Source organism: Toxorhynchites rutilus, chromosome 3 (assembly GCF_029784135.1).
Source record: "Toxorhynchites rutilus septentrionalis strain SRP chromosome 3, ASM2978413v1, whole genome shotgun sequence".
Taxonomy (NCBI): Eukaryota; Metazoa; Arthropoda; class Insecta; order Diptera; family Culicidae; genus Toxorhynchites; species Toxorhynchites rutilus.
Window position 1 is genome coordinate 43,729,049 of NC_073746.1, and position 23,244 is coordinate 43,752,292.

At 39.3% G+C, this 23,244-nt stretch overlaps 4 protein-coding genes across 4 annotated transcripts; 3 read left to right on the forward strand and 1 right to left on the reverse strand.

Moving 5' to 3' along the window:
* Positions 1–6,605: 6,605 nt before the first annotated feature.
* LOC129773077 (SET and MYND domain-containing protein 4-like) lies at positions 6,606–8,092 on the forward strand. Its single transcript, XM_055776627.1, has 4 exons — positions 6,606–6,775; positions 6,839–7,000; positions 7,171–7,675; positions 7,907–8,092. Exons 1-4 carry the CDS (start codon positions 6,606–6,608, stop codon positions 8,090–8,092), a joined length of 1,023 nt encoding a protein of 340 aa, XP_055632602.1.
* A 66-nt stretch (positions 8,093–8,158) lies between these two features.
* On the forward strand, positions 8,159–11,170 carry LOC129777781 (uncharacterized protein K02A2.6-like). The gene is made up of 4 exons (XM_055784264.1): positions 8,159–8,278; positions 8,383–8,726; positions 8,784–10,639; positions 10,704–11,170. The coding sequence occupies exons 3-4, from the start codon at positions 8,803–8,805 to the stop codon at positions 11,168–11,170; spliced, it is 2,304 nt and encodes a 767-aa protein (XP_055640239.1). The 5' UTR covers positions 8,159–8,278; positions 8,383–8,726; positions 8,784–8,802.
* A 307-nt stretch (positions 11,171–11,477) lies between these two features.
* On the forward strand, positions 11,478–12,704 carry LOC129773079 (uncharacterized protein K02A2.6-like). Its single transcript, XM_055776628.1, has one exon. The coding sequence runs from the start codon at positions 11,478–11,480 to the stop codon at positions 12,702–12,704; it is 1,227 nt and encodes a 408-aa protein (XP_055632603.1).
* Positions 12,705–20,758: 8,054 nt separating this feature from the next.
* LOC129776211 (ER membrane protein complex subunit 5) lies at positions 20,759–21,378 on the reverse strand. The gene is made up of 3 exons (XM_055781723.1): positions 21,218–21,378; positions 21,109–21,161; positions 20,759–21,051 (listed from the first exon to the last, which is right to left on the reverse strand). The coding sequence occupies exons 1-3, from the start codon at positions 21,291–21,293 to the stop codon at positions 20,818–20,820; spliced, it is 363 nt and encodes a 120-aa protein (XP_055637698.1). The 5' UTR covers positions 21,294–21,378; the 3' UTR covers positions 20,759–20,817.
* Positions 21,379–23,244: the final 1,866 nt, after the last annotated feature.

Genomic DNA, 23,244 nt, shown 5'->3' on the forward strand with positions numbered 1-23,244 from the left:
ACAGTAAACTAATCCATTTTTCAGGTAGATAGGTAGGTATTCACGTAGGTGAAGAAAATAAAACAATATATTTAAAATATATATTTAACAAAAGCTGTCCCCTTTGCATAGTCCTACGTCACTCCGGTTATGTCCCCGACATTACCCACCCGTCTTTTTTCTTTATTTCATCAATACATATCACAAGAGGCATCTCGTCTAGGATTATAGAGGACGGTTCTCATCATTTCTCGTTCCACTTCGGTATCCTTTATCTGATACGCACCATCCAACGACTGTTTATCATCCTTCTGTCATCATCACCCGTTAAACACTGGTGGAATGAACAAATACCCAACAACCAAACAAAACGGCCCTTTTCAGGTCCACCTAATCATTATCAAAGAGTTTAACGATGTAATTATCCAAAATCAACAGATAACCTAACGGAATCCTACGTTAATTATGCGGTCGTGTCTCGGACACAACCCTCCTGTGACTTTTTGTCTGCCGGTGTCGGTACGCGCCGTTTACGCTACGTGCTGGATAATACAAAACCGCCTTTAAGTGGAAATTAGCATTTAGAGCTCGACAGTTATTCTCTAGACAAAAAACGGTCTTCGACAAAGTTGTTACATATGATAGAGCGCTCATTTTTATGTTATCAAAAATAGGGTGACCAAAACTGTCGATTAAATAAAAAAGATATAACTTTCTTATGTTTATAGATAGAGGTAAACGTATTTCGACAATGTTGTAGCCCCAGTTGTTTGAGACATCTTCGTAGAGCAAAGGTTTTTTTCTATCTCTTGAAATAACCGATATAGCGTTGCGTTAGGGTCACCATGAAAAAAAAAACTGTTTTGTTGCACTAACTTTTATATTTCAAATTCTACATGCAAACTGTCTTAAAAAGATTTTAGAGCTTATCAATACAAACATTTTGCAATGCAGAACTTGTCAATATCTCAACTCCACTCAAAGTTATTGATATTTCTTCCCAAAAAAACTATGGATGGGTTATGCCTATGATGTAACCGCAAGGTTGACGTAGGACTGCCGTTAGCTTAGTAATCAATTGTATTTCTTCAATTAGCAATAATACCACCTTGAATGTTCCTCATTGGGTACGATATCGCCGCTGCGCAGAGCTATCTTTAGTATGTATTGATTAAATTATTGATTGAACTAGTGAATGAATGAAACTATTTTGAATTCGTAACAAATATCAATTTAAGTCAATTCATGCATTATGGTAGTTATCGCAGCAAATAGTTATCACCATTTTGCCCAATCATCAAACGGTATGCGTAGAAGTTCAGTGAGCTGGCGACATGAAGAGATATCTTCCATTGCAGTCTTGAATAATCGAGCCAATGCATTGCATTTTTACCCGCTTTTGTAGACCGTGATAGCAAAACGAATGCCGGAGTGTAAAAATGCTTGGGGTTATAAAAGTATTGCCTACTTGAATGTATCTGCAATGCCGATTTTCCCAACTTCTTGGTTTTTGAATCTGTATTGGGAAAACACATCTCGGTTTGCAAAAATGCAAGCGAGTACAAAAGTTCCCGCTGATTGTATCTAATTTGCTATGCCGACTTCCACAAGCTCCATGGTTTTGAAGTCTGTGTTAGGGAAACATTCCAATTTCCAGATACGCAAGCGAGTACAAAAGTATCCGCTGCTTGCATCTATTTTGCAATGCCGATTTACCCTGGCTCCATGGTTTTGAAGTCTGTGTTAGGGAATTATCCATCCATTCCAGCGATCGTTCCTCAATCGTTGCGCAATCATTACTGAGTGGATTTCCGAGCGGCACTCGCTTATATACCGATTAGTGTGATTCCAATAGCCTGTTTTGAAAGCAATTTTAGGGCTATTGAAACAAGTTTTGGATAAAAAAGTAACAAGCATATAACACGTAGACATTTTATCTTTCGAATGAAGTGTTTATCATACCATTTTGTTCAGTTGTTTAGGAGCTATTAACGCTCAAAATCTCGTTCTCCGGCATAACGCTTTCGTTTTCGAAACTTTAAACTTACACCCCAGTATAGAAATGAAAGACGTAGTCCTACGTCAAAACGCTCTGTTCATTTGTTTGTCATTCATCCCGGGGCAAACATAAAAAATGTTTGTTAGTGGAATTTGAAAGAAAAAATTTCACTATATAATATGTGATTTTTATAACTGTGTTATTTTTTATGTTTGAGTAACTTAAATTTTAAATCATGTGTTTTTGGGTGAAAACCCATCAATAACTTTAAGCAGGAATAAGATATGGCGGATTTCGCGTCAACTCGATCAGATGTTAGCATGACCCATGACCTTACCTAATTAAGCAACTTGGAATACTTATTTTTTTTATCCCCTTTGTTTATTTTAGGCTCATTAACATTTTAGCTGTAACAGAGCAGAATTTTAATCGTGTACATGTCACATGTTTATCATATCTATAATTAGCACATTATGCAGTTGCCATTTTTCGGCGAAAGCTATTCCTGCGTTTTGAACTCACGATCGATCGCTTACAAAACGAACGCGCAACGAATGTGGCTACGGAGACCCCCTGGCATACTTAGTTTTCCGAAAATTTATCTAGACTAACACATGGCAAGGGCTAAATATTTTTGATCATTTGAAAAAAAATACTGAAAACATATTTTTTGAAATCCTACATTGAAGAAAATCGATTTCAAAAACTAACAGTCGATTTCCTCAAAATGGTCATCACAGATTTTGTTGAAATGGTAGTTAAATGATAGATAAAAATGTGCCCTACAACTCTTTCATACATCACTTTTTATGCATATTCAAGGCAAAAAAAGTTTTTCCAACTAAATGTTTTTCAAGATTTCGAAATAATGAAATAGTAGTTTACTTAATTATTTTAAAATTTAAAACAGTAAAATTATCGCACCTGTACTATAGATATAATGCAAAACCGATAAACAAATGTATAGAGAGGTTATATCTAAGCAGTGTCGTTCCCGTTCTCGTTCCAAGGAGCGAATGGATGGGATAGACATCTCTGATTAGTTTATCTCATTCAAAATTATTTCGTTCCGGCATCGCGGGACATGATACTTCAACATTTTGCTTAAGTAAACAAAAACTGTTCAGTATAAAATCGATCAAAAATCTCAAATCACCTTACTTGCAGTGAAATAGTGGTACACTATCGCGTAGACTTTCCAAGATCTCGCACAGCACGCAAAAGAGACAGTGTGCTTTGCGTTATCCAGTCTCACATCTCACAAAATCATTGGGTGCTGTCTGCAACAAATGAGCGAGGTAGAAGGCAGCCGAGCGAGCAGACTTCCTGTGCGCGCTGAGATTTCGAGAGACTAGTATCGATTTTCTCTTCCTCACAGCCCTTCCATGTGAAAGCGATGAGACCGGGCTTTAGCACGCGCGCTTGGGATTGGCTTTTTCTCTTCTCTTACGTAAAATTTTGTGATGTGTTCAGGAAATGCCTCATCGCGTTTCGATGCGAACGATGCACATGTGTTGTGTACACGAAGAGATGCTCGTGCATTTGTGCTCGTGAGACTTTCTCGTGTACCTGCCTCAAAGTGACATTTGGATAGGCCTTCTGAGATCTCGCACAGCACGTAGAAGAGACAATGTGCTTTGCCCTATTCAGCCTCATTTCACACAATCATTGCGAGCTGTGTGCAATAAATGAATGAATTGATTAGATGACTTTAGCAACGATATTTATGTGAAACAGTTCTTCATCACTAATTGTTCTACGTGCCATATTACGAAGATTAAAATTTTAACACCAGAAGCACAACTTCCCCCGACAGCACCAAATGTCACTTTGAGGCAGGCACACGAGAAAGTCTCGCGAGAACCAACACATGTGCATCACTCATGTTGAGGTGCAACGAGGTATTCTTGAGCACATCTCAATATTTTACGAAAGAGAAGAGAAGGAGCCGAACCCAGGCTCGTATGCTAAAGCCCGGTCTCATCGCTTGCACATGAAGGGGTTGTGAGGAGGAGATAATCAATACTCGTCTCTCGAAAGTTAAAATACGCATGGCGCACAGGAATTCAGAAATGCTCTCAATATTTTACCAAAGAGCTAATCCCAAGCTCGAGTGCTAAAGCCCGATCTCATCGCTTGCACATGGAAGGGTTGTAAGGAAGAGAAAATCTATACTCGTCTCTCAAAAATAAAGCGCGCGCACAGGAAGTCTGCTATCGCGTTTACCGTCGGCTCGACTTGCGATTTTGTCACATATTATGATTTTCACTTCACTTCAGAACTTCGAACAAATTGAGGATTTTTTATTACTAATTTCGTTGTGTGTGTAACACATGCGCTCTCCGTGTGTATACACAGGAAATATCCCTTACCTTCTATTCTACGCACTTTGCTCTGCCGCTCCACAGCTCATCAGCTCAGCAACTCAACAACTCAAGGTGGCCGTACACTGTTTGCCCGGAGGTCAAATATTTGATATTTTTTGACAGATAAGCACCCCTATTCTGTATTTCGATCGATTCGAAATATTTCTAACGACTTCATAAAATTCCATTCTGTATTCCGTTCGAGTTGTTTTTGCGTTCCGTTCGATATGGTTCTCATCGAACAATAAATGGGCAAAACGTTCGAAATAAGGAATGCGAAATTATAACTCGAACGAAATAACGGTTTCGAACGAAATGGAAATCCGTCGGAATACAGAATAGGGCTGAAGGTTTGATTTGATATTTGTACAAACACTATTTTGTTTGCCACTCTTCAATTTTCAACAGTAGTAAACAATATCAAACACCGAACATGGAAAAAATCAACTGAAATATTCAAGGTAACCTAACCATATACCGACAGGTTCGAAGAACAGACTGAAAAAATATTTTAGGCATCCAATAATTGAATATTTGCTTGTCGTGTTTTGTGTAGAATATATTTGATCAGTACACGTTGGACAAAATTTATCTGTCAAAAAGAGTCAAATATTTGGCTTCGGTCAAACAGTGTATGAGCACCCTCAGAAACTCATCAGCTCAGCCGCTCAGCAGCTCAACAGCTCATCAGCTCATCAGCTCAACAGCTCAGCAGCTCCAATGTGAGCTGAAGAGCTGCATTTTTTTGATTGCGAGCCGATCCGAATCCGCTCACGCGAGGCGCTTGTATAAGAGTCCCCGCAGACTGCAGACTGACTTGTCGACCTATAATTCGGTCGGCTTCTTAATCAGTACGGAGAGGGATGCATGTGCGCACATTACAACGATTCAGTTGGGTCGGTTTTTGCACCAGTAGGCCGATCCGACCAAACTGTCGACTGAAAAAAGTCTGTAGTGTGCGGAGGCTCTAAATGTATAACAGGTGAAGCAACATCATCACTTCAATTAGAAGGGGATTACGGTTTGTCGAGCGGGGGTTGTTTGTTTTGTTATTGCTAGAATACACCATTTTTGCATTTTCAATCATCCCTTCTTTTTCACATAAATTCGTGAAAGCCGAACATAGTAGACATCGTTCGAATAAGCGTCGTAGCAGTTTGTAGAGAGCCGCCGGCAGCGTTCTGATTATTTTCCTGTTCTTCCGACCGGGTAGAGATTTTTACCAGAGCTGTTTGTAAACAATACCGACAGCAATTTCAATATGGCTGAAAGTGCATTTCATATAATTGTTTCATCTGGTATATATAGAGGCGCCTTGATTCGGATGAACAGCTCATGAGCGGATCAGAAGTATATTCCGTCTAGAAGTATATTCCAAGGCGCCTGGAAGTATATCCTAAGGTGAGGCCATTTCGTCACTAAGTTGGTTAGGGGAACCGTATGTGAAAACAGTACGGAAGAAAGCAGAAGGGGAATTATTTGCTTGTAGCGTGAAAGAGACAGACTGATCACGAGCGAGCTTCGGCACTAGCCTATTGTGTTTTGTTTTCAAACAAAACACAGTAGACTTCCAAGATGGCTGAAGAGTGGTTTTAGCAAGTTGGTCCACCTTAGGATATACTTCTAGGCGCCTTGGTATATTCTAAGGCACAATACGCTTGTGTCCAAGCTGGCTCGTGATCAGTCTGTCTCTTTCACGCTTCAAGCAAATAATTCCCCATCTGCTTTCTTCCGTACTGTTCTCATATACCGCTCCCCTACCAACTTAGTGACGAAACGGCATCACCTAGTACCATAGACCCGTTTTGCTTCGAAGCATCCAAGTGCATACGTGTTTGTGAGTCATTGTTCGATTCCAGTGGCAGAATAAAAATTGCTTGTTGAAATTCCCAGGGGTACGACTAAAACGTCAAATCCCTCATATTGCCAGTGTACCCAATATTGCTGCGGTTTACTGACATTTTGGTTCAATCAATTACTGTTGTGTACAACTCGGTGCGGTTATATAGTCGAATAGTGGCTAACTTTAAACTCCATGTTAAATGTGAACACCTCCATGTGAAACCGGAATATGAAAATCGCTCATGCAGTTAGAATAAAGCAGCGCATTTTTCGATTTCAATCCTCGTAAATGATATGTTGATAAACAAATGACACCATATTGATTTTGATTTTGGGTAGCCTATATTCAATTGATGTCTAACCCCTGGAAATTCCATGTTGAGTTTTTTTTAACGAGGCAAATTACATCAAATTCAAAAATGGCTGATTTTTACGCGTCCAAATCAAACATAAAATCGCGTGACTTACGGAAGGCAGGAAATCGGCTCTTTGCTTGTAAGGATTATGCCATGGCTTTAACTGTTTTCAATGAAAGCGTTTGTTGGGCAGAAACAGGATCAGAAGATTTAGCCATTGCTTACGCAAACCGGTAACTCCTCGATTGTATTTACCTATAGACTCATTTGACGAATATTTTTCTTGCTTTATTTAGTTCGGCGGTGTATTATCAATCGGCAGAATACGAGTTTGCTCTTAAAAATATCTCCTTAGCTAAGAATCACTATTATCCCAAACGTTTCATGCCGAAGCTGGTGGCTCGAGAATTAAACTGCAAAGCAAAAATGGAAAGTGCTTCCTTGGAAAAACCAGCCGGGTGCTATGATTGATGCTAGGATCGTTAGCAAAATCTCAAGCAGAACTGTCAGTGGGATACCCAATTCATATGAAAACAAAGGGAAAATGTCAGTGGGATACCCAATATGTTGGCTCCTGTCAGTTCAATGGGGGTTCTCTAAAGACGTCACCCGGCTGGGAAAAACCAAGTACGACGTTGCTAATGAATGTTGAAGCTAATCCGAAAATACCGTTCCTGGCTAAGGGAATATGTATGAAACGAATTGCAGGATATGGGCGGAGCATGATAGCTGAACGGGAGTTTGATGTAGGAGATATTATATTGCATGAAAAAGCAGCAGTAACTATGTTAACATGTAATCAAAGATACACCCACTGTAATTATTGTGGAGATTGGTCCCACAGCTTGATCCCCTGTCCCGGATGTGTTTCAGCAATGTATTGTGGAGAGAAATGCTTAGAGAATGACATAAAATTGATCCATCGTTTCGAATGCGGAATCATCGCAGACGTTGCGGCAAATAGCATAGGCCCAAAAATGTTTTTCTATGGATTCGCCTTATTCGGTGATAATGTATCAACAATGATGGAATTTTGCAACACTCGTAGCAATACAACAGCGACAGCTGATGATCCACTTTGTTTGGATTATACAAATTACGATCCACTTGAAGAATTCAAACTAATCCATAATGTGGACATTTAAAATGATAAATATTCAAATCCGCAAAATAGAGCATCATTGCAACGTCGTGCTCAGAGTTCTTGCGATTTGTACAGCCGCCACCCATATGTTGAATCAATTTTCAACACACCAGCTCTGAAGAAATTCATGCGGCAATCCTTCGAGAAATATCAGCGAATCACTGAATATTTGACTTTTATGGTATATAACCCATATGATAATGATCCCTTTTTTCGCCAGTTCTTTTCGATTGCGTCGATTTGTAATCACTCGTGCAATCCCAATACAGCCGCACTGTACAACGATTCAGGCCACCTCAAATTTGATGCACGTCGGCCCATCGCCAAGAACGAACAAATCTTCATTTCCTATGGGATAGATTTTATGCATGTTGTGGTACCTGGATACAATCCTGGCACTGATTAGGTGAGAGTGAGAGAGGTGAATACGGGTCTGGGGAGAACTGTCAGAGTGAGATTATTCGAGATAGGGATTTGGGGAAAATAAAAAGCGTGTTTTGTACTGGTAAAATGGTTGGCTGTTATTTGACTTATTGAGTTATTTAAAATATCACATTGACGACTGAGGAAAACTGGAAAACGTTGAGAAGAGGTAAGAATCCGATTTTTCATCAAAACAGTGTTTTTCAAGAAGAAATAGATGTTCATTAGAAAACGAGGAAAATATAGGTTATGTTACATTTTTTTTTTCGTCAGAATTGCTATACTACACCAAAGTAGTGGCTGCTGGAAGCAGCGGATACTGCATGCTACCAAAGAGTAGCGGCTGATTTTCAGCGGTCAAATAGAAGACTACCGATCGGGTAGTGGCTGTTCAAAACAGCGGTAGGTTACCAAAGGGTAACGGCTGTAGTGAAACAGCGGAAATTGCCACGAGTATTAACGTGAGAAGGCTACCGGGTGTAGCGGCTGTGAAGCAGCGAATAAATGCCAAAAAGGCAAAGTGGATTCCGTACGGAACGGAAAGCTATTTAGAAATAACGGCTCGCATAGCGATAGAGAACAAAAGAAGTTTAAAGTGAAGAATCGACAAATTGATGGTAAGATTCATTATAATATTAGGAAAGGAGAGAAACAAAAGTAAGCTTCATTTTCAGCTATCTCCAAATTGTCACGATGGACAAGTGGGAAATTAAACCATTTAGTTTCAAATCCTTGCATAGGAATACGGTGCGTGACGAGTGGATGAAATATAAGCGGAATTTCGATTTCGTCGTCGCGGCCACTGGTGAAACCGATAAAGATCGTATCCGAAACATTTTCCTCGCAAAGGGCGGGCCGGATCTTCAAGAAGTGTTTGCGTCCATTCCTGGAGCTGACGTGAAGGATGACCCGAAGAACGGAATCGATTCATACGCGGTAGCTATTGAAAAACTTGACACCTACTTTGCACCCAAGCAACACGATACGTTTGAGCGTAATCTGTTCTGGACATTGAAACCGGATCCAGAAGAGACCCTGGTGAAGTTTACGCTCCGTTGCCAAGAGCAATCAACTAAATGTGACTTCGGGAAGTCTTCTGAAGAGAGCAGATCCATCAGCGTTATCGATAAAATTATTTTGTTTGCTCCAAGTGATTTAAAAGAGCAATTATTGCAAAAGGATAATCTAAAAATTGATGAAGTCACGAAAATAGTGAGCTCATATGAATCGGTCAAACATCAGGCTCGAACAATCAGTTGCTCCGCTAGTGGTTTTTCTGAGAATGCTATATTGAGTCAAGAGGCAACCAGCTCTGTCAACAGGATTCGACCTTCGACTTCGAGGGAGTGCATACGTTGTGGCAAAGTGGGCCACTATGCGTCCGATCCTAAGTGTCCAGCGAGAGATAAAGAATGCAATAAATGCAAGCGCTTCGGACACTTTGCAAATCAATGTCGAACAACCGGTTCAGTGAAGCGTAAATTCGAGGGGCCCAAATTCAGTAACAAACACCCACGACAGGAACGGATTCGTGAAATAAGAGCTAATACTGAACGACAAGAAGATGTGAAGGATAAAAGCTTCATATTCAATATTTCGGATGGTGACGAACTAATTAGGATGTCTGTAGGAGGCATATTGCTGCAACTAATGGTCGATTCGGGGTGCAAGAGGAATATCATTGATGAACAATCTTGGAAGTACTTAAAAGCAAACGGCGTTGAAATTTGGAACCAGAAGAAAGAGTGCGATGAAGTATTCCTTCCATATGGCGAGAATGCGAAACCCCTGACGGTACTAGGCTCATTCGATACTTCTATTACGATTGAAGATGTTGGAAAGATAACGGAAAAGGTAGCTACGTTTTACGTAATTCGAGGAGGTCAACAGTGTCTTTTAGGCAGGACAACTGCTACCGAGCTAGGTGTTCTCTTCGTTGGCTTGCCCAGTACTCGTGGTGTTAATGCAGTAAAGGTTGAGGAAAAACGTTCGTTCCCGAAAATCAAAGGGGTTAAGGTATCTATACCGATTGATAAAACCTTCCCACCTGTGTGCCAAAACCCAAGACGACCCCCAATAGCTTTGATGGCGAAAATCGAGGACAAGTTGAACTCCCTCTTGGCGAACGATATCATTGAACCAGTGGAGGGTGGTTGTCCATGGGTATCACCTTTAGTTACTGTCATCAAAGATAATGGTGACATACGCTTGTGCGTTGATATGCGTCGGGCAAATGTTGCTATTCTGCGAGAAAGGCATCTGATGCCCACAATTGATGATTTTCTTCCACGGTTCGCTGGTGCGAAGTACTTTAGTCGCCTCGATATTAAAGAGGCATTCCATCAGGTAGAACTTGACGAGGACAGTCGATATATAACGACCTTCATCACCCACATGGGCCTATTCCGCTACAAGCGCCTTATGTACGGGATTGTAATCGCTCCAGAGATATTTCAGAGGATACTTGAGCAAGTTTTGAGCCGGTGTAGCAAAAACGCCGTGAACTTTATTGACGACATATTGATTTTCGGTAAGGTCGAAATTTAGATTTATTCACTTATTCATAGATTTCAATTAAATAGTCATACATTTAGGTAAGACAGAAGCGGAACATAACGCGGTGCTTGAGTTGGTACTGTCCACTCTTAAGGAGTTTGGGGTACTACTCAATCAAAACAAATGTATTTTCAACGTCCAAAAGCTGGATTTCTTAGGACACACTCTTTCATCACAAGGCATACAACCCGCTCAGGATAAGATTTTGGCCATCCGGAAATTCCGTGCGCCTTCCAGTCCGGAAGAAGTTCGTAGTTTTATAGGCCTCGTTACGTATATCGGACGTTTCCTCCCAAATCTGGCCACCATCTCCTCTCCTCTTCGAGAATTAACTTGTTCCGGAGTGAAATTCGAATGGGGCGAAAGCCAACAACGATCGTTCATCAAATTGAAAGAGATGATTTCGAATGTAAACCTGCTTCGTTTTTTTCGACAATTCGCTGCGTACTCGCGTCATTGCAGACGCCTCACCGGTTGCTTTGGGTGCTGTCCTTGTGCAGTTTAAAGGTCTAACAGATGACAATCCTCGTCCTATTTCATACGCGAGCAAGAGTCTCACCCAGACTGAACGTAGGTACTGCCAAACCGAAAAGGAGACACTAGCTCTGGTTTGGGCAGTTGAAAGATTTTCTCCGTATCTATTGGGGCGTAAATTTGAACTTGAAACCGACCATAAGCCACTCGAGGCGATTTTTCAACCGACTTCACGTCCATGTCCTCGGATCGAAAGATGGGTCCTTCGACTCCAGTCTTTCACGTTCGTTGTTAAATATCGAAGAGGAGACAGCAACATTGCCGACCCGCTTTCTCGAATGGTTGAACCTGGTATTACGGAGGATTTCGATGCGGAGAATAAATGTATGGTCCTGGCGATATTAGAGTCGGCGGAAGAGAAAGAATCTGCAAGAATTGATCCAGTCCTAGACCAAGTGAAGAAATCTCTACAGACGGGGAAGTGGGACGAACCGGACGTGAAGCCGTATATACCATTCAGAAACGAGTTGGGTATGGTAGGAGATACTGTTGTTCGTGGAAACAAATTAGTTGTTCCGTCCAAATTACGTTCACGAATGCTTGACCTGGCCCATGAGGGACATCCAGGTGAGTCGGTCATGAAGCGCCGTCTTAGAGATCGAGTTTGGTGGCCAGGTATGGACCGTGAAGCCACTAACCGAGTCACATCATGCGAAGGTTGCAGATTAGTTGGACTACCAAATAGACCGGAGCCTATGTCACGCCGGCCACTTCCGAGTAAGCCATGGGTTGACGTGGCCATTGACTTTCTTGGACCATTACCAGATGGTGTGTACTTGCTCGTTATAATCGATTATTACAGTCGGTACAAGGAGGTGGAATTGATGAATAAGATTTCAGCCAAGGAGACAGTTTCCAGATTGGACAAAATATTCACACGACTGGGATATCCCCGCACAATTACTTTAGACAACGCCAAACAATTTGTGGGTACCGAATTTGAAGAATACAGCAAGACACACGCAATTCACCTCAATCATTCGACACCTTACTGGCCTCAGGAAAACGGCCTTGTTGAGAGACAAAATCGATCGTTGTTGAAAAGGCTTCAGATAAGTAACGCTCTTGGCAGGAACTGGAAGCAGGACTTACAGGATTATCTAGTAATGTACTACACTACTCCGCCCTCCGTTACCGGTCGTACGCCAACGGAGCTTATATATGGCCATACGATTCGGTCCAAAATACCGTCATTAGATGACATCGAGACTGCTCCTCCGTCCACAGATTTTGCTGATAAGGATTTAAAATCAAAGGAAAAAGGGAAGGATCGAGAGGACATCAAACGAAAAACAAAGAGGTCATCCATCGACTGCGGTGATTCGGTCCTCATGCAAAATCTACTACCAGGAAATAAACTTCAGACGACCTACAATTCCAAGAAATACGTTGTGATGTCTCGGTCTGGTCCTCGGGTAACTGTAGAAGATCCTGTTAGTGGAAAGTCATATGACCGAAATGCTGCACATCTCAAAAAGGTGATAGATCCACAGCATCGTCGTTGAATCAACAGCATCGTCGGCCAGTGATGTAGTTGTGGACCCTTCAAGTAGAGCTGATGAGGAACTAAGTGTTTCGTCTGTCGAAGACGAGTTTCAGGGATTTGAGGACGAACCGTTACCCAGGGAATCTGCTCAGGTATTTCTACCAGAGCGACAGCTGCGAACACGAAAGAAGCCAGCAAAATTTGCAGATTATCGAATGTAAAATACTATCTCGTAAAAGGGGGAGATGTGGTACCTGGATACAATCCTGGCACTGATTAGGTGAGAGTGAGAGAGGTGAATACGGGTCTGGGGAGAACTGTCAGAGTGAGATTATTCGAGATAGGGATTTGGGGAAAATAAAAAGCGTGTTTTGTACTGGTAAAATGGTTGGCTGTTATTTGACTTATTGAGTTATTTAAAATATCACACATGTCGAATATCGTTATGTGCCAAATTTTACATGTATTTGCGATACTTGTATGCACCATATTCTCGTGGAGAGAAGAAAGACTCCAGTTCTTGATCGACACAAATATAAGTTGCGCAAGATTATATGGAACGATGGTATCGACATGATCGCTAAAGTAAACGTACTTCAACAATTCCTTCGTCTATACTCGGATAACCACCCAGAACACAACTTCACAAAAGTACAAGATATATACCAAAGTTTGCTCAATCAATTGTTCAAAAGGGATACTGTTATCGGGTTGCGCGCAAATGCAGCAGCTGATGCATCAGATTAAATATTCGTGGCGTCGAATTGACTTCCGTCTTCGTTTTAATCTTATTGATGTACTCATATAATACTCCACAACCTAACTTGTTATTCGGATCCATAAGAAATAAACACACCTACAACGAGAGAATAATGCATTCCTTTGATTTGATTCAGTCCAAAGAACTAAGTCTTGTGGAAAAGCACAATCAACAAGGTGGTCTTTATTAACGCCAGCAAATGGTTCTCAAAAACTTCGATGTGCTCCAGACAGTTAATTCGTGTTGATGGAAAAGTAATCTGCACCAGTCCAGTTGAGAAGAATCCTCCTAAGTGGGAGTTCAGGGTGTCGGCTATCTCGGAAAATCAGGGAATTCAAACAATGTTAGGGAATATCAGGGAATTTCGTCATCAATTTGGAAACAATGAAATTCCGACAATTAGAATTTTGATTATTGCGGTAATTAGAAAGATAATTATACCAAAAATGTGTATTTGACTAGTTTGACTCTGTAGGATTTTCAGTATATGTTGTTTGCTTTTGCCTGTAGGTGAGCTTAGTTCTTCTGAAGGGTGAACAACGCAAAAGTAGGATCGAGATGATTTTGCTGGCCAAAATTTCGCCAATGGATTAATCCATTTAATTTTTGTTGATCTCACACACCGACGCAATACGATATCGCTATCGCCTTTACAGAGCAACACATGTCGCGAGCAACACGGCGTGTCGGTTGAAGAGCAACTTATCGCCCATATTTTGACAAGTTTGGGGCTGTCCACATACCACGTGGATCATTCAATATTTTTTAAAGAACAACATTCATGTTTATAGTTTAAATTGAATGAAATCTGTTTGTATTTACAAGATTTTTTAAACTTTACACCCACCCTGAATACTTTGTATTCATCAGTAAAAAGACTGAGCTGCCTGAGATCGATCAATTTATTCCATGAATTCCGTTAGGATAAAGACACCCAAAGACACAAATAATGGTGTAATTTCTGTAGTATTGAAGATCACAACTTGAGTACGGACTTCGACTCAGCTTTCGCTCTTGATGACAAAACTGTTTCGTTTTAAGTTTTCGAGAACTCCCAAGTTTACCGAAAATTGAAACGAACAACAAGTTCATTCATGGGTGCACGGGCCGTATTTCTGGAGATCTGGTTATTGCATAATGTAGTGTTCGGAAAGCAACGCGGTGCTGATATGCAACTTTTTGTTTTGCACCCAGTTGAACTCTCACTACTTGCGCACACCTGCGCCCGGACGAATCAACGCGCACCGAAACAAAGTTGAAATGTTTTGTTTCAACACCGTTCGCTTCAAAGTTCGAACATCCTAACCGTATCCTTACACCGGTGTATATGCCCAATTTTAAACCGCGCTCGAATCTTGTTTGCTTTGCTTTCTCTGTTGAGGCGGTGCGTATGGGGACGCGCTGTTGTTTTGACGTAGGAATACGTCTTTCATTTCTATACCGGGGTGTAAAATCAAAGTTTTGAAAACGAAAGCGTTACGCCGGAGACCGAGATTTTGAGCGTTAATATGTGGAAATATCTAATCGTTACTGAATATAATCTGCCAGTTCCTCTGGGAATTTGAAAATACATTCATGTGAAAGAGTTTATTTGAATGTTTTCTATCCATGTAACACTGTGACCAAATATGTTTCGATCAAGAGCTATTAACAGATGGTTATCGAGTTAGTATTAACGAAGATGGTAGAGTTAACAGGTGGCTCGTAATTTACACTATTTAGAAAAGACGTATGAGGAATGGCAAGACGAAAAGTTTGGATTTGTTTATGTTATTACTTACGTTGGTATGGTTACATTTGATTTCGTCGAAGGTATTTGAAGCAGTATAATAAATAAACAGTTGTCGTTGAAAATAGTAACCTAGTAACCTTTATGCATATGCTTCCGCCAGCTGGCTCGGCTAATGTGATATGATTTATTTTAGGAATGCTTTGATCGTGGTACCGCCACTGGAGCATAGTTTGCAGCTTTGTTTTTTGTGCTGGTTCATAACGGCAATCAACCGTGCCGGCGAAACTGTAGTCAATGTTTAGTGTTGTTTGGATACCATTTATGTAAATAAGTTCAAACTTACGGGATACGTCCGAACGGCGATTCTGACATTACGTTTTACCTTCCACTTCACTTACCTTGGTATTAACCACTGGTGGGCTTCCAGTATCGAGGAAAATGTGGAAATATCTAATCTTTACTGAAAATAATCTGCCAGTTCCTCTGGGAATTTAAAAATACATTCATGTGAAAGAGTTTATTTTAATGTTTTCTATCCATAAAATATCCATATAATACATTTGGGTTTGTGATTTGTCAATCAAGTGCAGTTAGCAGGAAAGCTTCTGAAGATTATTCTTCAGAACAAGGTTTTTCGTATCCTATATTGGATGCATAAAACCTTGTGCCTCCAACGTAACGCTCTCGTTTTCGAAGTCCCCCAAATATTCATTTATTCATTCATTCAGAATGGATTTAGATTCAACTTCAAACAAATGATCTCTAAATCAACGATAGTCCTACGTCACCCTTGCGGTTATACCATAGATATAACCCACTTCCTGTTTTTATGCTTTGCTTAGAACGAACGAAGACAAAGCGGGCGCTAGAATTTGATGTGTATGTGTGTGTATAGAATGAGACGCGCGTTACACAAGTGAGAAGAAATATTTAGTATCTGAGTTCTGCGCCGTGTACATTTTGTCGTGTCGTTGTCGTGTCGCTGTCGTGCTTATGAATTTTGTGCTCTTCGCACCAAGATAGAATACAAGTTTTCTTTGAGCGCGTGCTGATGAAAATTAAACTCAAGCGCAGCGCTGAGTTTGTTTTCTGAAGACTGGCATAATGTGTTTCTTTATTGATATCTGGTAATTTTTGTAATACGCTTCTATTGGGTTGTCTGGAAAGTTCATGTTGCTACTGATGACAATCAAATCCAGACACTTATCAAGATTAATTTTTGATACACAACACATGAATTAGAAGATTCGCTACAGATGTCTAAAACCACCGTTCATAAGCACCTGGTGATGTATGGTATGGTATGGTACGAAAAACTCTACAATATATGGACTACATATTAACCCATATTTCGGAACCCGATCGTATTTGACATATCACAACCCGAACGAGATAAACTTTTAGCATTCTTCAATCCATGGTAAAATTTGTACAACCCGATGATATTTGACTCGATAATTTTAAAATCACAACATTGTGGTATGCTCAGGTTTTTGACGAGAAAACAAAGAAGTTCTGAGGGGATGGAATTCTTAAGCGGCCCTTACACGATCAGTAGCATTGACATTATCAGTAATGACAATATTGGCAAGAATCACTCCATTCCGCAATCACCTTGTTCTTCAACATTACACGATCATTCTTATCGCTTGCAGGAATGCAGCAACTCTGGCCTTCATAGTTATAAGAGAAATCAAAACATTTTCGAAATGAAAATTATCAATGAAAATCAATTTATTTTGTCAAATTAACATCCCCGTTGATTATTTGAAAGGTTTTCTGCAAACAATGAAAAAATCTTAAACAAAACATGTTTCTAATAATTATTTCTAATTATAATTTCAACAATTTGTTCTGTTCTTATAATGTTTTTCAGTAATGGATGTAGAATGTTCTGAATAATATGTTATGAACATTCAATAAAACATTTTGAAATGCTTTTCATTGATCTATTAACAATTCAAAACTGTATTTTATCTTAATAATCCTAATAGATTATGCTTGATTCATTACCCTTTAACACCTTCGTAGATGTCGACATCGTATCTTACCCGTCTGCTTCACCCCCGTAACTGGGTAATAAATGTCGACACTGTGTAGCAGCCATCGCGAATTAACATTTTATGCCTCGTGCTTCATCGTTGTGAAGCGAAAATGATAATGGGTTTTCAGGTGGAATGGGCAAACTTTTAAAATCAAATAATATAAATCACTTTCTACGCATCAAATATGTTGATCTATGTAGTAGAATAACAGGTTTTCCGCAAATGGTGAAAAAACCTTGAACTAAAATAATATCTGGGTATAATTTTATTTTATAATTATGAGTTTTGATAGGGATTTCAGAAAAAATATAAAAAATTTATAAGGTAAGGTTCAGTGCTACGTTTTTTATGCATTCAAGTAACAACAAGTAATAACTTTCATTTAAACTTTAGAGATTGAAAATTCTCTCGGGCCCACTAACCTGATAGCGAGTAAATTTCCTTACAAACATAGATTTTAACACAAGATGTCGCACAGTATCCTAGACACTACGAATGATAGTGTCCCTGCGATATTACAGAAATGATGGAGCGAGATCAGAAAATCCGGATATGCATCTTTATTGCCCGTAATTTCAATTTTGTCAACTTTACACGATCAATTTTATTGTCATTCTGACGAAGTAATGTCATTATAATTTATCGTGTAGGGGACCCTTTAAGTAGCGTGAAGGATGCTTAAATATTGTGGAACAAAACGGTGCATTTGTAATCGAATAGATGTATGTCTATAAAAAATAGGCTTTTCTGCTTTAGAATTGGCACGAATTTTGCCGGACAATATTTAGCATGATTTAATAATTAAGGGTTATATTGCCGTTCTACGCATAGTTGTCCCATGTAACTTTTTGACGATTTTCACTTTTCTTCATAATACGTTGTTTTTATGCATAATCTTACGGAAAAACACAAAAAAAACATAAAGTTTATTTCCAACTTTAAAAAAAAACCTTCAAGCTCAATTGTCTAAGGTTGATATTCTATTCATAACTGTCCCACCATGTATTTTTGTAGATCCATATCGAATAAGTCGGTTCAAGGTAAAGAATTTCATGTCACACTTTCAGCAGGCCTAATGCACTCTTTTCTGGTTTGGAAGAACGAACTAATTCTCAAACAAATAAGAAAAAGTTTAACAGAATACGTGTACACCTTGTTAGCGAATGCCTAATAACAAAGAAATTTATATTCTGCGAAGGTATTGCAGATCACCCATTTCTTCATGAAATTAAACAATAGTATAGTGCTTATAAAAAAAATCCGGTGTGCTAAACTGCTAATTTGCTAAATTGAAATGCTTAAAGTTTTTGGTAGACAAATATGCGTTTGCGTTTTTCTCAGTTGCTGATTTAGGAACATGGGACAACTATGCGTAGAACGGCAGTATAGGTCAACGAAATCATCGATCACGATGCTACTGCACGATTAGACTAGGTTCATTATAGCCGCCAGACACTACTGAATCTTTAAAAGTGAAAGTTATTGATGCTTAGACGAGAAAATATTCCGCAATCCGCGATCACGGATGTTCATTGCCGACATCTAGTCGTGCCATCTGGATTTCGAGACCAAATACTTTCTTTTAGATCAATAGGCTCGAAGCCAATTTAAAATTCATTATTAGACATAATTTTCCTTTAAGATTTTTCACCAGTCGAACAATACTATAAATCTCAATTACATAGAATACATATTCGATCCCAAAAACGGAGCACAAAGCTTAATGCAGTAAAAGCGAATAGTAAACTAATATTGTCATGAATCTGCGAATCTGTTGAATGAACACCATCAGAAGTTGGACATTGTCTAACGTAAAGGCGTTTGAGCGACGATTCGGGTGTGTTGAACGATCCAAAACTAGTAATACATTACAACATTTTCACAATTTAAACAGCGGGATGTTATCTTATCTTATCTTCTTTGTTTTTAAGAGGCTTTAAACTTTGCATTTCATTCGCCTCTACTAACGGGATGTTATCAACATCGTTTTGTATTTATACCACCTCTATATTGTTTAGAGATTCGTTTTTCTTCCATGAATGTCAAAAACTGTTTTCAAACAAAGTGCTTGATTTCATTGTCGATTTTTTGGAAATACTCAAACAGCCTGTCAGCTTCAATGAAAATACTCGAGAGTAAATTCATAAAAGTGATATTTTGATATGGATATGGGGATTATGTAAATGGAATTCGGAAGAAAATATTGAACCTCCCAGGCAATGTTCAAAAAAATCGAAGTATTTAAAACAAATCGTTACTAATAATAAGGCTATCATTTTTATCAATAAAACATGGAATAGAAAAATAGCAACAAACTTGAAATGAAATTTGAGCAAAAAAAAAGAATTTTCTTGATTTCTTCAAAAACTGGAGAAATGTCCACGTGGACAACAGGGGGAGGGGTATAGGGAATGTTCACACTTGTCCACGGAGGGGGAGGGGGTGTCTAAAATCATGCTTTTTCTGTCCACGTGGTATGTGGACAGCCCCTTTCGTACATTAAGCCGATTGTTTGCATGATGTCACGGGTTTTTATTGGTCTGGTATGCGAAGAACAACAAAATATGTTGCCTGTTGTATATTGCGTATTGCAGTTTGCTAGTTGCTTATTGCTGCGATGTGCGAGCCGCCTTACATTTTGAGTATTTTTCGTCATTTTTTTCATGGTTTTATCCGGTACTAGAAGAAATCGATACAAGGATGACGATTAAAGCTATTATGTTTCTAAAAATATCGGTATTCACCTTAATTTTCGCTAATTTAGTGTGAATAACATCTATCCAAACTGGAACTATGGAAAACTACAAAGCTGCTGAACGCAAACGAACTAAAGATCATCCATTCGCGACTTGACATTTTTGTGTCTTCGTGTGAACGAACCCTTATAAAGTTTTAATGATCTGTCAATGTTAAAACCAACATTTTCATCATGGTGAAGTACACGAACGAGCAACGCTTAATTATAAAAAAAATACTACCGAAATTCGGGATCGGTGGTTGCAACTTCAAGAGCGCTTACTCCAATTTTCGACCATAATAATCGTCCCCGCCGACAGGCTGTGACCAAATTTGAGTCCATATTGTCGCTGTTGGATGTTCCTGTGCCAACGAGAAGTCGCCCCGCGCGAAGCAAAGAAAATATCGCAGCCGCAAGTGAATCCATCCGAAATGACTCAAGTCAGTCAATTTCACGGTGTTTTCATGAATTGGGCATCTCCCTAACCTCGTTGTGGCGTATTTTGCGGAAAGAACATGGGCTACATCCATACAAGATCGAATTGACTCAAGAACTAAAGCCGCTTGACCATATGAAGCACCGATGCTTCTCCGATTGGGCTCTGAATCTTTTGGGCGAATCTTGAAGAAAATTATGATCTTCATTACAAAATCATCCTCAGCGATGAGGCTCTTTTCGAAATTCAAAATTCGCAACATTTCGGTCGAAATATGTAGCCGAGTAGTGGGAAGTTGGGTCCAACGGAACAATCGCTGTATACAATTTTGGATGACCGAATTACTATTGAAACACAAACAAATTGAGATGTAGAACTCACTATACTTTCGTAGTCACAATTCGATATTCATTTAAATAAAATTAGAAATCCCTCGATGGGCCCCATTTCGCTAGCGTATCCTTATCTGGCTGTTCGTAGAACGGTGACAAAGCTTTCCCGCGGTGGTTGAACGTGTAGAACGACGGAATGTTACCGAGTGTTTCCCAGGATTTGGCCTGCAGATCGACTGCGGCGCGAATCTCCTTGAAATCGCCTACAACCTGCAGTATGTTGTAAATAATCAGGAACAAGCTGAGAATCGCTTGAAATACAATCTGTAAGTAGAAACATTATTTAATTATTGTTACACTCATCGAGCGATTGATGCTAACATCCACTGGGAGGTTCGTAAACTCCTGATCCGTGATTCGGAGGTATGCTCGATCTGTCGGAATAATCATTCGTTAATATTATATAGTCACTAAAATTCTTCAACTTTACGTTGGGCAGCAGAGTATGCAGCATGCAGGAGCGAAATAAATCCAGCGAAAAGCACCAATTTATTGAGAAAAGCCATTATTCCGGGATTGTGTTAACTTTTTTCAATTAAGAGCAAAACATTTAATTCGCATTCGCAATGTCAGTTTGAGGTTTCCAGAACATCGCTTTAATGTGACGTTCGATGTTTTGGGAGCCGCCTCGGCGTCGATTCACTTTATTGCAGGGATGCCAGGTGATTTTTTCAAATATCTTCACTTAGTACGAAAAAATGTCTTCAAATGCCTTCACCATCCTATCGGAGGAAACTAAAATTCATAACTTACTTTTTAACAAAGTTAGATAGTTTATTCAATGTTTATATTAATTGGTATTGTTATATAGCGCATTTAGTTAAACTTGCCTTCAGGTTTTGGTGTTTATTTCAATAAATGTGTACAAAAATATATTGCGGAACTGTGATCTACATGTTATGCGTTTAGAAATGATAATTGACTTTTATAAACCGTTGATTAAACGAATAAAACTCCAGTTCTTCCATAAAAACGAAATTGTGATAACTCAATTTGTTTATTTCAGCTTTGAAGTTTTGGTTGTAACTCAAACCATATCCATATAACTAATTATTAAAACATAATAAAATTAATTATTATGTAACCAGAAAACTTTCGATTTGTGAAGTAGTCTTTTGAATGATTCAAGTTTTTCTATTGTATAGTATAAGGCCAAAATATTATAAATACAATGTCACGATCATTCGAATTCTCGAGGACAAATGAACTGTTGTCTTCTAGAGACAATATATAATCAGACTGCTTGAATTTCTTCAGAATTTGAAGTAAAAGTTGCTTTGTTGTTGTATTCATTCTATGCGCTTGTAGATATTCTGCTTGAAATATTTTGAAAAAAAAAAAGACAAATGAATGATCCCGAGGAAATGTCTCAAAAGTAAACTAGTGACACTGATAAAAAAGCAAACGAATAACACTGAAACAAAGGACTTCTTTTGAGGATATTTTTGGCCAATAGTTAGAATTTCATGGAAATCATACCTCTCGACAAACCCACGTACGCTGATAGCGATACTAAAATGTTTTCACATTATTCATAATGTCTTCAAAATATCTTCACAGTAAGTCAAATGAGGGGCTTAGAATGAAAGGGGTGTAAGTGATTTGATCGATTTCTCTACATCGACTCTCTCTTTTGGTCATAACTTAGCTGCAAATACATTCCCAGCTGTATTTGATAATGTGGAAGATAGGTCAGAACCTCATCTATTGGATACTATAGCAAACTTAAATTGGAACGTTTTTGTAGTTGAGTTATTTACTAAATAAAAAGTTGACGAAGAGAAATCGATCAAGTCACTTACACCACTTGCATTCTGAGCCCCTCAAATGTCTTTAAAATGAAGACATGTCTTCAAACCTGGAATCCCTGCTGTATTGGTTGCAGCCAAGGCACTTGTATAAATGTATAACAGGTGAAGCAACATCATCACTTCAATAAGAAGGGGATTACGGTTTGTGGAGCGGGGGTTGTTTGTTTTGTTATTGGTAGGATACGCTATGTTTGCATTTTCACATGCGAGAGTAGTGGATGAACTGGATGAGAATGAAATTCTACAAAATCATCCTTTCTTTTTCACATAAATTCGCGAAAGCCGAACATAGTAGGCATCGTTCCAAAGTTCAATAATTTCTGAATTGATAAAACATAGTTTTCCTGCTAAAATATCTTTTTTCGTGTTTGTACCTCATTTTTAGCCCTTTATTGCGTTATCCGCGATTTTCGTTATACGCGTTGATCTAGCCCGACTATTTCGCGGATAATCGGGGCTCTGCTGTATTATGACAATCTGCGGCGCCACCAGCTCGGCCACGTTAAACTGCGGCAAAGACCTGCTGACTACGGCTGGTCAACGCTACCGTCCGACTGCCAGTTTCCGCTGCGCACGGTTTAAGTCCCGTAGCCGAGCACTGCCGATGCCCTATGAGATTACACTGCTCGCATAGCGATCCCTGATG

Bases quoted from the DNA above. Each gene is read 5' to 3' on its own strand.
- LOC129777781 (XM_055784264.1), top strand. From the start codon at position 8,803: ATGGACAAGTGGGAAATTAAACCATTTAGTTTCAAATCCTTGCATAGG. The intron at 10,640-10,703 runs GTAAGGTCGAAA...TCATACATTTAG, and splicing joins TGACGACATATTGATTTTCG to GTAAGACAGAAGCGGAACAT.
- LOC129773079 (XM_055776628.1), top strand. From the start codon at position 11,478: ATGGTTGAACCTGGTATTACGGAGGATTTCGATGCGGAGAATAAATGT.
- LOC129776211 (XM_055781723.1), bottom strand. From the start codon at position 21,293: ATGGCTTTTCTCAATAAATTGGTGCTTTTCGCTGGATTTATTTCGCTC. The intron at 21,162-21,217 runs GTAAAGTTGAAG...TTATTCCGACAG, and splicing joins TGCATACTCTGCTGCCCAAC to ATCGAGCATACCTCCGAATC. The intron at 21,052-21,108 runs GTTAGCATCAAT...TTCTACTTACAG, and splicing joins TTACGAACCTCCCAGTGGAT to ATTGTATTTCAAGCGATTCT.
- LOC129773077 (XM_055776627.1), top strand. From the start codon at position 6,606: ATGGCTGATTTTTACGCGTCCAAATCAAACATAAAATCGCGTGACTTA. The intron at 6,776-6,838 runs GTAACTCCTCGA...TGCTTTATTTAG, and splicing joins GCCATTGCTTACGCAAACCG to TTCGGCGGTGTATTATCAAT. The intron at 7,676-7,906 runs GTGGACATTTAA...TTTTTTCGCCAG, and splicing joins AATTCAAACTAATCCATAAT to TTCTTTTCGATTGCGTCGAT.